We start from the raw sequence: 12,687 nt of genomic DNA on the forward strand, positions 1-12,687 counted from the left end.
GCTGTGTGACATTAGACAAGTGACAACCTCTATCTGCCTCAATTTGGTAATAAAATAGTAATGATAACAGAACATTATCTTCTTCAAATTTGTTCTGAGGATCATAAGATGATATTTGTAAAGCACTTACAGTATCTAGCATATAGTAGACACTTAAGAAATACTTATTCTTTCATACCCTCAAGTTATAATAAAATTGTTAGTGAAGAAGATGATAATGAAGTCCTTTTTTACCTCTTCAAGGTTTACAGAGTTCTTTAACAGAGTTATTTAAACACAAATCATGTTCTCTTTATGCTTTCAACATATTCAATCAATACTTAGTACACAATGGGTGATTTGTGATGCTTAAGTGATTGAATTAAGAGGGAAAATCACTAATTTCATATTTATTTTAAAAATCTCAGATACATTAGTATTTTCACAATCAGGAGATTGAACTTGTGATTTCATTGCTATAAAACTCTTTAGATGAAGAAAATCCCTCTCCCAAAGCAGGCTGACATCTGCTCCACAGCTTACATTGTGTACAGTTCCTGGAACACTTAGTTTAACTGATTTGCTCAGGATCCAGCAGACAATAGAGATCAAATGCAGAATTTGATCTCAGATCTTCCAGGCTTCAAGACCAATTCTCTATGGACCATGTCACGCCTACTCCTCTTCTCAGCTAGATAGGAACTAAAGTTGAGTTCTGGTAAAAGATGCTTCAGAACTACCAAAAGGATTCTAAGCCCAGGCTAAGTTACAGAACTAGAGAATATAAAAACCAGAAAACATTGTTGAGATCATTTGTCTCAATCACCTCATTTTAATCCAGGAGAGTGAGGAGACATATTCAAAGTCATACAGTTAGTGAACATCAGAGACAGAGAGCAAATCCAGTTCTGACTCCAAGTTCAGAACTCTTTTTCCCAGAGCACTGTTACCTTTTTCATCCTGTAAACAATGATCTAGGGAATAGTACTTATCCATCTCCATAGTTATCCCTATCGTTTATTTGATATTTACATTCTTCTTTTATTTACATTCTTCTTTCCTCACAGATTACATCCATGGAATAAATGGCAAAATTTAACTTCACACAAGTGACTGAATTTATTCTCAAAGGGATCACAGATCGTCCTGAGCTCCAGGCTCCACTCTTTGTAGTTTTCTTAGTCATCTACCTAGTCACAGTGATAGGGAACCTTGGACTAATTATATTAATCAGGATTGATTCTAGACTTCATACGCCTATGTACTTCTTTCTTAGTCATTTAGCATTTGTTGACTTCTGCTATTCCTCAGCTATCACACCTAAGATGGTGGTAAATTTCATAGTGGAAAAAAATACCATTTCATTCAATGCTTGTGCAACCCAGTTAGGATGTTTTCTGACATTTATGATCACAGAGTGTTTCCTTTTAGCATCCATGGCCTATGACCGTTATGTAGCTATTTGTAATCCACTGCTTTACTCAGTTGTTATGTCTCAGAAAGTTTGCATTCAGTTAGTGGCTGTTCCCTACATATACAGTTTTTTGGTTGCATTGTTCCATACCATTGTGACATTCCAATTAACTTACTGTGGCCCCAATGTCATCAATCATTTTTATTGTGATGACCTTCCTCTCTTGGCTCTGGCCTGCTCAAGCACCCACACAAAAGAGATATTGATATTTGCTTTTGCTGGATTTGACATGATTTGTTCTTCATCAATTGTCCTCATCTCCTATATTTTCATCATTGCTGCTATCTTGCGTATCCGTTCCACAGAGGGCAGACTCAAAGCTTTCTCCACCTGTGGCTCCCATATGGTGGCTGTCACCATTTTCTATGGTACATTGATCTTTATGTATCTACAGCCCAAGTCGAGCCACTCTCTGGACACAGACAAAATGGCATCAGTCTTTTACACAGTGGTGATTCCCATGTTGAACCCTCTAATCTACAGTTTAAGAAACAAAGAGGTAAAAGAGGCCCTGAAGAAAGCTCAAGCTAGAGGACGTGAAGCATTAAAAATGCTTCATGCCAAAGAATGAAAATATTGGAAAAGCTCTTAAGAGAATAAAATTTCCTTACACTTATGTTGCCTTTAGGAAGTTGACTTCTGTCACTTACTTGTTAAAACTTTATCATATCAAGACTTTGATTTGACAAGGGGCAAATCTGGCTTTTACTAAAGGTTGCAAGATTTCATTTTTGACCTCAAAATGTTACCTTTATCCCTAGTACCTGCTATTTGAATATTACAAGAAGCTATGATTTCGTTGTGAATATTGCATCCTTTACAACTTAACAGACACTTTTGGAGAGCTATTATACTAAAGAAAAATCTGCTCTTTGTAAATCATCTGGTGCTATAGTTAAAAAGAACATTCTCTAGAATCAAAAATCAAGTGGTAATCCTAACATTGATGGTTTTAATTTGTCTAACCTGGAAAAGTCCATTAACCTCTCTGGACCTTTGTTTCCTTAACTATAAAAAGGAGATTAAAACAATTGACCTCTGGTGATGCTTTAGGCTCTCCAGTAGATTTATAATCCCCATGAATCTGATGAAACTTAGCTAGATTGATTTTCAGATATAGAAAATGCCAATTGTAGTCATACAATTCCATTCTAGAATTGGAGGAACTGAAGATGTTTCTCCTCCACTGATGTATCTTTCAAGAACTCAGGTTGCTTCTGTGCCCTGATAAGGCAACAGTGGAAGAACATTTGATATTGCTCAGAATTCCTCCACCAAAGAATGATTTTTTTTTTCCTGGGCAAGACTCTACCTTTAAACTTATACTTGACCATTAGAATATCAAAATTCTTAGTTCTCTTTGTGACTAGAAGAGACCACCCTAAGTTTCATGTGAGAAAAAAATAAGACAATGAAAGTAAAAATGCCTTTGGAGTATGTCATGTGAGACAAATAAAAACCATTATGAACTCCAAACAACAAATAAGACATCATGTATTATATGAATTTTTTATGGATAGGATTTCAAAGGAAATATATTTTTATAAAGTCTGCTGTCCATATTCATATTTTCAGTTATAGAATAAATTGGCAACCTGTGAATTATGAATCATGTATAAGCTTTGAGGTTTATTTTATGTATGTATTTTTGATGGATTTGGGTTTTAAATGAATCAGTTATATAATTCATCAAAGTTTTTATTGTAAGATAACATTTCTCAAACCTGATTGTTGATACATTCTTTTTGAAGTTTCTGTCTTCTTATGAAGTGTGTATGTATCAAAACACACGTTATATACATGTATACATATATACACACATATACACACATTTATATGTGTGTATATATATGTATATATGTATGTGTGTGTATATATATATATATATATATGTATGTATGTATACAGACATAGATTCAGACCAATCAATAGAGGTTCACACACACACACACACACACACACACACACACACACACACACTTTTCTATTCTTCTAGCACCTTTCCTTACATTCTTAAAATCTACATTAAAATGTCAAAGTCTTTTGAAACAGTCTGAATATTGAAAGAAAAAACTCCTAAAATGATTATTCTTCCTAAATGTTTTTTTGGTGTGTCAATTACAGGTAAGAAATGACTTCTGCACCTCTTGTTTAACTTTTTAAAAAATATTCTGGATTATTTCCAGGAATTAGTTGATTGTCTTTCTGTCTTTTTCTCATTTTAAAGTCAATTTTCTGTATATAAAAAGCATGTGATTCTGTCATACTCAAATGAGATAATGAATTTAAAGGATCTTACAAACCTTAAAGTGCTACATAAATAGCATTTATTATTCATAGGCTGAATTTCCAGGCCTCTTATCTGGTGATGACTTCATTTTCTGAGCATTTTACTGTGTTTATTATTCAAGCAAGCTGAAAGCTCAACCCAGGGAGTACTAGTAAAAAATTAATAATTGGTTCTCTTGATAAAAATAAAGTACACACTCATACTTTATGTATAATATGCATTATTAATATTTCTTAAGTCTAGACAATCAACAAAACATTAAATTAAACTTTGCAATTTCTGCAGCATAAATGTTTACACTGAAAATGTTGATAATCCATTCTTACAAGGGATTAGAATTGACTTCATGCATTCCTGCAAATTAGCCCATAGATACCACTTTATACATTACATTATAATTCTCAGAATTATAGATCATCAGTTAGGAGAATAGTAGAACCACTTCAAATCTGCTCCTCACAGCTGATTATTAAATTGTCAATGTGAGCACTTATGTCTGGGATCTGAAAATTTAATTAATCAGGGAATGGTTTATTGCATTTTTCATTGTCTAAAGTTAAGAAAGTGACAGAGGAAATGTAAATAATAGAGATAAATCTTGAAAGTGTAAGCAGTTACTTAACTGAATTCCAACAACATTTCTCTCAAAACAACTTTAAAATAATGCCTCAAATTGAAATATAGAGTGGCAGAAAATATCAGGATGAGACATTTTTTCCGAGAACACTTAGGAAGCTGTCAGTAGATGACTCTGACACTGACATGGGGGCTGATCCAGAGCATCATGAAGCAGCACCAGCAGCAGGCCTTAGTGGTACCTTTATCAAAAAGGCAGCAACAATTTCAGAGACTTTCAGCCTAGATATGTCAAGAGGATTGGCTTATTAGTTAGAAAAAAGATTACAAGTGACTCTTTTCTTTCACGGGGTGCAGAATCCTTTTGTATTGTTTATAAGCAGTTATCTATGGCAGATAAAAAGAGGAGTGCCATTTAGAACAACTGCATACATTATAAAACACTTGGGAGTCCATCTTCCAAGAAAAATCCAGGGACTGTATGAAGCCATTTAAAAAAAAAATGCCAATAGTATTTTATTTTCCAAATACATGTAAAAATAGTTTTCAATATTTGTTTTTGTTCCAAAATTTTCTGCCTCCCTTTCCTTTCCCCTCCTTCCTGAGACAGCAAATAATCTGATACAAGGTTATATATGTACAATTATTTTAAGCATATTTCCATATTTTTCCTGTTGCTTAAGAAAAACCAGACCAAAAAGTTAAAAAAAAATGAGGAAGAAACAAATAAACAAAAAGTGAAAATACTATGTTTTGATCTATATTCAGTCTCCATAGTCCTCTTCAGAGGCAGATGGAATTTTCCATCCCAAGTCTATTGGAATTGTCCTCAATATGAATACAATTCTAAAGCATATTTCACACTAATAGAAATAGAATCTAAACAAATTAGGGAAATATTAATTATTGCTAAGTAGGCTAAACCAATATAATAAAAATAATAATTCTGCCCAATTGAAGTCATTTATTCAGCACCATGCCAATCAAAATATCAAGAAATCCTTTTATGGAGCTAAGAAAAATGACAATGAAATTCCTTTGAAAAGAAAAAAAAAGATAAAGAACATCACAGGAATCAGTGAGGGAAAAAAAAAATTATGAAGAAATGTACCTTAGCAGTGCCAGATTTCAAACTATATTACAAAGCAGTAATTTTCAAAATAAAATCCCAGCAATAACATTACAGTTTTGCATCCCAAAGATATAAAAGAAAAGGGGGAAAGGATTTATTTGTACAAAAAACATTTATGGCAGTTCTTTTGGTGGTAGCAAAACATTGTAAGCAAAGGGATTTCTATCAAGTGGGGAATGACTGAACAATTTGTGATATATGATTGTGAAGAACTCTTATTCTAAAAGGAATACTGAGCAGGATGGTTTAAATAATTGGGAAAATTTTTATAGAATTGATGTAAAGCAAAGTGAACAGAACCAGAATATTGTACACAGTAAGAGCAATTCTATAAGGATGACCAATTGTGAAGGACTTACTTTGGTCTAGACAATTTTCTAAAATATTTGCAAAAGATGCATGATGGAAAATTTTAGCCATATTCAGATAGAGCACTTATGAACTGTGAATGCAGATTGAAGCACATTTTCTTTCTTTTTTTTATTGCTTGTCTATTTTCTTTTATAACATGGTTAATATAGAGATATGCTTTTCATAACTTCACATATATAATCTATATCAATTATTTACCTTCTCAAAGAATGATTGGCAGAAAGGAAAGAGAATTTGGATCTCAAAACTAATTTTTAAAAGAATGGAATATTTTTACATTTAGTGAGAAATATTTTTTAAAGTAAATGAAGGTATACTAAAAACATGGTCATTATATAATTGTTCCCCGGTACTACAAGCCATTCTGCTTCAGTGTATTCAAGTTATTCCTGAAACTAATAATGCAAAGACTCCCATTTTTATATTTAATTAACAAAATAATATTCCACTGTCATATGCCACATGTCCAAGAACTGAAAACCAAAAGAGGTACCCATCAATTGGTGGATTATTAAACAAGATGTCATATGTTTTCTTTGTGATGGAATATTATTGTGCTATGAGAAATGACAAGCAGGATGATTTCATAAAAATCTGAAAAAGCATGAACTAATACAAGTGAACAAAACAGTAGAATGTTGTACACAGTAAGAATAACTATTTTTTGATAAAGAACTGTAAGTAACTTAGCTATTCTCAGAAATACAATGATTCAAGACAATTCCAAAGGATTGATGATGAATAATACTATCACCTCCAGAGAAAGAATTTATATTGCTTGAAATATGTTTCCATTTTCCTTCATTTGTTTTCTTTTATTTGAGTCTTGTATAAAATCACCAACAGAAATATTTTATATGATTGTACACATATAATCTATAACTGCTCACTGCTACAGGAAAGGAGAAGGTAAGGGAAGGAGGAATAGAATTTGGAATTCAAAATGTTTTTTTTAAGTTAAAAAAATGACATACTATAATCTGTTCAGCTTCAACACATGTTACATTAGTTTCCAGTCTTTTCTACCACGCACACACAAAACAAATCTTATATTTTTGTACCTTTTCTTTTCTTCATTTGACTTTTTTTGGGGAGAGAGGAGTGTTATATGTCTATCAGGGTTATTGCTGTATTAAAGTATGTATTAGGTAGGTGAAGACAAAGTGATTGGTTACAGAATAAAAAGCATCATGGAGGTGGGGACATGACTGGTTACATAAAGGAAAATAAAGCAAAGGTAAAATAGAACGTTCAAGAAATAATTTAACTTTCTTCTGCTAAACCACTTCTCAGAATGTTTCAAAGACATAAAGTAAAATACATAGGATTGCCAAAAATTGTTTTTCAAAATATATTTTATTAGTATTACCTCATGCCCATCAGCTTGGCTAAGAAGACGAAAAAAGAAAATGACAAATGCTGGAAGGGTTATAGGAAAATAATAATGCACTGTTAGTAGAACTATGAACTCAACTAACCATTCTCAAAGCATTTTGAACTTTGTCCAAAAGGCTATTCAATTGTACATATCCTTTGACCCACCTATGTTGCTACTAGGGCTATGTCACCAAAAGATCCAAGAAAAGAAAAAGATTCACAAATGCAAAGATATCCATAACAGCTCCTTTTGTGGTGGTGGTGATGGCAAAAAATTGAAAAGTGAGAGGATGTACAACAGTTAGACAGTGGCTAAACCAATTATGGCATTCAAATATGATAAAATACTACTGTGCTGAAAGAAATGGTGAAAATGATAGTTTTAATAAAACCTGAGGAGACTTGTATGAAATGATGTAAAATGAAGACAGCAGGGCCAGAAGAACAATATTGTAAAGATAATCAACCCTGAAAGATTGAGGAACTCTGATCACCATAATAACCCATTGCAATTCCAAAGGATTCATAAAACATGCTATATACTTCCAAAGAGAGAATGATGGAACCAGAGTGCAGATTGAAGCAAATGCTTGCTTGCTTGCTTGCTTCCTTCCTTCCCTTCTTCCTTCCCTTCTTCATTACATTTCTCCTCTCTTGTCCTGTCCTGTCCTCTCTTGTCCTGTCCTGTCCTGTCCTGTTCTGTTCTTTTCTCTCCTCTCCTCTTTTCCTTTCCTTTCCTTCCTTCTTTCTTTCCTTCATTTTTCCTTCCTTCCTTCTTTTTTTTTTCTTTCTCCTCTGCCTCATTTTTTCTTTTTAAAAACATAGCTAATATAGACATTTGTTTTGCACGATCATGCATTTTTGTAATGCCTTCTCTTTGGTTTGAGTAGGGGGTAGAGGAAGGGAGAAAATAGAGGACTAAAAACAAAAATAATAAAATAGTCTCTGTGCTTATTTTTCAAAATATAAAAAAATATATATTTTATTAAATCAAGAACCTGTTAAAATCTATCCTATGAATCACTGAATTTGGGGCAGCTAGGTGATATAGTGGCTAGAGCATCACCCCTAAAATCAGGAGGACCTGAGTTCAAATCTGGCCTCAGACACTTCCTAGCTGTGTGACTCTAGTCAAGTCACTTAACCCCAACTGCCTCAGAAAAAATCCCTGAATTAGATGATCTATAGATCTTGTCTGGCTTTAACATTCTATGCCTTAAAGTTCACAGTAATTTCAAAACTTAGCTTCTAAGATCCAGCCTTACTTGCTTGTAGATATGGGGCCTTGGCTCAGTCACTAAAACTTTGGAACGCCTCTCTTCTATAAAACAGCAGCCTTTTTCTTCCCCATGTTAGTATAAATGAAGCATTTATAAATTGTGAAATTATCTAGGAATATTTATTTTTCTGATTTTTAAACTGCAGATTTTTTGATTCTGTGACTAAGAAGCACCAGATCAAATAAGACAATGAAAGTAAAGCACCTTGTAAATCTTAAAATGCTATAAATATTAGTTATCATTAACCTATAGTCTCTAGACCTCCTGTTTCATGATGACTCCATTCCTTTTGACTTCTAGTGAGCTTAAATGTTAATGGAACAACGTAAAAGTGATCTGGTAAATGTTTAACAATTCTGCTGGGTGGAACAAAAGATATACACACAAGGGGTTAGAGCAATACTCTCTTGCACAGAAGGCATATAACCCTTGGACACCACTTTATATATTATACTACAATTCATAGAATTTTAGAATATCAAATGGGAGTAGGTATATAATAGAAGCAGCTCAAATCTGCTCCATAGAGCCTACTACTAAATTTTTAGCATGAGTTAAATCAACCAGTCTACTATTCAAGGCTTGATTTATTACTTTGTTGATTGTCTAAAATTAAGAAAATGATGGGCAAAATAATAACAAAAATTAAACATAAAGTATACCAAGTTTTGTTTGTTTGTTTGTTTTCTGGACAAGTGGTTATTAAATCATTTACCAGAATAGAACTTATTTTTTTCCCTAAGATAATCCTTTGGTTGCTTAAAAATAGCATTCATATTTTCCTTAAGTTTTCTTTCTTCAAACTAAATATCCTCACATTTTTCAGCCAATCTTTAATAAAATATGGACTTGAATCGCTTCAGCAACTTCCTTGTCCTCTTTTATCTCTGCTTGTTAATGTCCTTTTTAAGACGTAATTCTCAGAAATGAATATGATACTATTAAAGTATTTGAGAAGAATATAATAGAGTGATATTTTCATAAACCTGGTTCTTGTTATCAAGTATTTTTAAATTTTTTATTAATTTTAACACACATTGCTTTATGAATCATTTTGGGAAAGGAAAATCTGAGCAAAAGGGAAAAATCATGGGAGAGATTAAAAAAAAAAAACAACAACAGAAAAAGAATATAGCATGTGTTGATTTACATTCCGTATCCTTAGTTCTTTTTCTAGATGCAGAGAGAATTTTCTGTCCAAAGTCTATTGGAATTGTTTTGGGTTACTGAGCCACTATGAAGAACCAAGACTTTCATAGTTGACCATGACACATTCTTGCTGTTATTGTGTACAATGTATTCTTGATTCTGCTTCTTTCTCTCAGCATCAGTTCATGTATCTTTCCAGGTCTTTCTAAAATCAGTTCATCGTTTTTATAGAACAATAATATCCCATTGTTTTCATATACCACAACTTCATATACCAGGCCTTTCTTAATGGGTGTTTTTTTTTTTTTTTTTACCATTGTTTACTATTTATCATTGAGTTCAGCATTCACAAAAATATTTTTAAGGAAAAAAAAAACAGCTCACTATATACCTCTTATTCTGTAAGTAATGATAATGAAAACAATAACAATAATGGTTAGTAGTAATCTTAGTAGTAGTTGTAATAGTAGTAGTAGTAGTAATAGCATTTATGTATCACTTTAAAGTCTATAGAGCACTTTATAATTTATAGAGAAGAAAACAAGATGAGCAAGATTAAATGGTTTGCCAATTATTAAAACATTCATAACTTCACAGGTAAAGTTGAAACCCAGGTGTTCTTGATTTAACAGCCATATTTTGTCTGTTGTGCCATGCTGATGTTCATTGTTTTCCAAGGTATTAATAATAATTTATTAGGTCATTAAGTATTGATGATTCATTTAAAATTTTTTGGTTCTGTTTTGTTTTTTAAAATTGCCATTGCTTCTTCATATCTGGCAATGTGCCTTGTTCTTAGAAGGCACATTTTAAAAAATGGATTGATTTGATTTATACATGGTCCAGTTTCATGTTAAGATAAGTATAATTTATTTTTTCTTGGAACATACTTTCCCCAAAACTTTTTGTAGGGCGCTTTTCACCTCCTTGTTTCTAAGACTGTAGATGAGGGGATTCAACATGGGGATCATTACTGTGTAGAACACAGAGGCTATTTTATCAGTACCCAAAGCATGGCTTGATTTGGGTTTCAGATAAGTAAAGATTACCGTTCCATAAAACATGATGACAGAGACCATATGAGAAGCACAGGTTGAGAAGGCCTTCTGCTTCCCCTTAGCAGAATGGATCCTCAGAATGGCGAGGAGAATGAATAGGTAAGAGACCAGGACAATCAGAAGAGAAAGAAGTGTGTTGACACCAGCAAAGACAAATATCAATAGATTTTGGATATAAGTGTCAGAACAGGCCAAGGCAACCAAAGGAATATCATCACAGTAAAAGTGATTGATTACATTAGAGGCACAGAAGGACAAGTGGAATGTAACCACGGTCTGGAGGATCCCAACACACAAGCCATAGATATAAGTGCTCGCAACCATTGGGATACAGGCTTTTTGAGACATGACTACTGTATAGAGTAGAGGGTTACAGATGGCCACATAATGGTCATAGGCCATGATGGAGAGGAGGAAGACCTCACAAACTACAAATATAATGAAGCAGCACATCTGAGTGGCGCATCCAATAAAGGATATTTTTTTAACCTTTTGCATGAAATTCACCAGCATGTTTGGGGTGATAGAGGAAGTATAGCAGAAGTCAACAAAAGCTAGATGACTGAGGAAAAAGTACATAGGGGTGTGAAGGTGAGGACTGATATGGATTAAGACAATCAACCCAAGGTTTCCCACAACACTGATCATGTAAATCATTAGGAAAAACGCCAAAAGAAAAGGCTGGAGCTCTCTATTTTCTGTAAGGCCTACAAGAATGAACTCATTCAGCACTGAGTGATTACTTTTAGCCATAAAAGGACTCAGTAGAGCAAAAGTATGGTGAGTCATCTTGGTTTTTACATAAGGGATATCAGGAGATGCCTCCTAGTAAGTTATTAGTTTCTGGCACAACTGAAAATCTTTTAGCTGGATTAAGAGTAGGCGTCTGCATTTCAACCAAAAGTCACTTGTTTCATGTGGACATTTCAATCAGGTATCTTTTCAAATCATCTGTAGAGGGAAAGAAAGAAATGAAATGAAAGGAGATAGGGAAAAAAAAAGAAAGGACAGATTGACAGAGACAGACAGACAGAAACAGAGAGACAGACAGACAGACAAACAGACAGACACAGAGGCAGAGGCAGAGACAGAGATTTTTACATCCAATAATACAAAGGGAAAATATTATTGATGGCATCTACATCTGGATGGAAATATATATCACAACAAGAAGGAATTTTAGTTATGTGCAATCCTATCCCCTCATTTCATAGATGAAGAAAGTTCAGACTTTTACAAAATTTTGTTTACCTTTGTTTAATAGCAAAAGAGAAGTGTTATATGTGAACTAAGATCTTCTAATTTTCAAAACCATTTTTGGAGTGATAGGGACTAAAGGAAGAACTGAATCAACTGTTTGGATCTCTTGAGGATGCATGGATGCATGCATGCATACACACACACACACATATATATTTATGAAAAGATAAAAATTAATATTACCTTTGATTTATAATGTATCGATTTTACAATGCAATTGAGTCTATATTGTTTTTGAAATGATTAACAGATGCCAGAACTCTCTGCACTTGGTATAGTTAGAATGGGCTTTAAGAAATGGTTGAAAGGAAATGACTTTATAACTCCTGCAATTAGTCCCTTGAGACATATGCTTGATAATCAGTTTTATCTGACTCTTCAGTTTGTTGTCTATAAACAACTGACCAGCTTGAGGCCCCTTCCCTTAGTCAATTCTTCTGCCTCAGCCTGGCCCTGGGCCTTTAGGAGTGATGTGATCTCCCCTAAGAAGATGACTAGTTATGTGGTCCTGATTTAGATGATTTTGATTTTTTCTAGTCAATATTACTAAGGCAGAATCTCATAAAGCAGTTAATATATTTTTTTAGTCTGAGGGGGACCTAATGAGCCATAACTGAAAGCCAATCCACTTGCTCTAGCTAAAAGCAAACATAAATCTCTACAACTACCCAACACCCTTCTTTCTTACCCTCAATTAAAAAAAATGTTTTTTTTTTTCCCTTCTCGCAAGGTTCATTTTT

At 33.4% G+C, this 12,687-nt stretch overlaps 2 protein-coding genes across 3 annotated transcripts; one reads left to right on the forward strand and one right to left on the reverse strand.

Moving 5' to 3' along the window:
- Positions 1-1,055: 1,055 nt before the first annotated feature.
- On the forward strand, positions 1,056-2,024 carry LOC127540127 (olfactory receptor 1038-like). Its single transcript, XM_051964699.1, is given in 1 exon segment — positions 1,056-2,024. A coding segment is annotated over 1 exon segment (969 nt).
- A 5,784-nt stretch (positions 2,025-7,808) lies between these two features.
- Positions 7,809-11,440, reverse strand: LOC127540137 (olfactory receptor 5AL1-like). Of its 2 annotated transcripts, XM_051964712.1 has the most exons (2): positions 10,532-11,440; positions 7,809-8,070 (listed from the first exon to the last, which is right to left on the reverse strand). In XM_051964712.1, exons 1-2 carry the CDS (start codon positions 11,438-11,440, stop codon positions 8,026-8,028), a joined length of 954 nt encoding a protein of 317 aa, XP_051820672.1. In that variant the 3' UTR covers positions 7,809-8,025. The 2 variants fall into 2 exon arrangements, with proteins under 2 accessions (XP_051820672.1, XP_051820673.1); XM_051964713.1 differs by lacking the exon at positions 7,809-8,070 and having other exon boundaries at positions 10,499-11,440.
- Between the last annotated feature and the right edge of the window lie 1,247 nt (positions 11,441-12,687).

Source organism: Antechinus flavipes, chromosome 6 (assembly GCF_016432865.1).
Source record: "Antechinus flavipes isolate AdamAnt ecotype Samford, QLD, Australia chromosome 6, AdamAnt_v2, whole genome shotgun sequence".
Taxonomy (NCBI): domain Eukaryota; kingdom Metazoa; phylum Chordata; class Mammalia; order Dasyuromorphia; family Dasyuridae; genus Antechinus; species Antechinus flavipes.

What these genes read in the sequence shown, in the direction of transcription:
- LOC127540137 (XM_051964712.1), bottom strand. Translation starts at nt 11,440, where the DNA reads ATGGCTAAAAGTAATCACTCAGTGCTGAATGAGTTCATTCTTGTAGGC. An exon ending in TGAAAAGCGCCCTACAAAAA is followed by an intron (nt 8,071 to 10,531) that starts GTTTTGGGGAAA and finishes ACCAAAGAGAAG; the next exon opens with GCATTACAAAAATGCATGAT.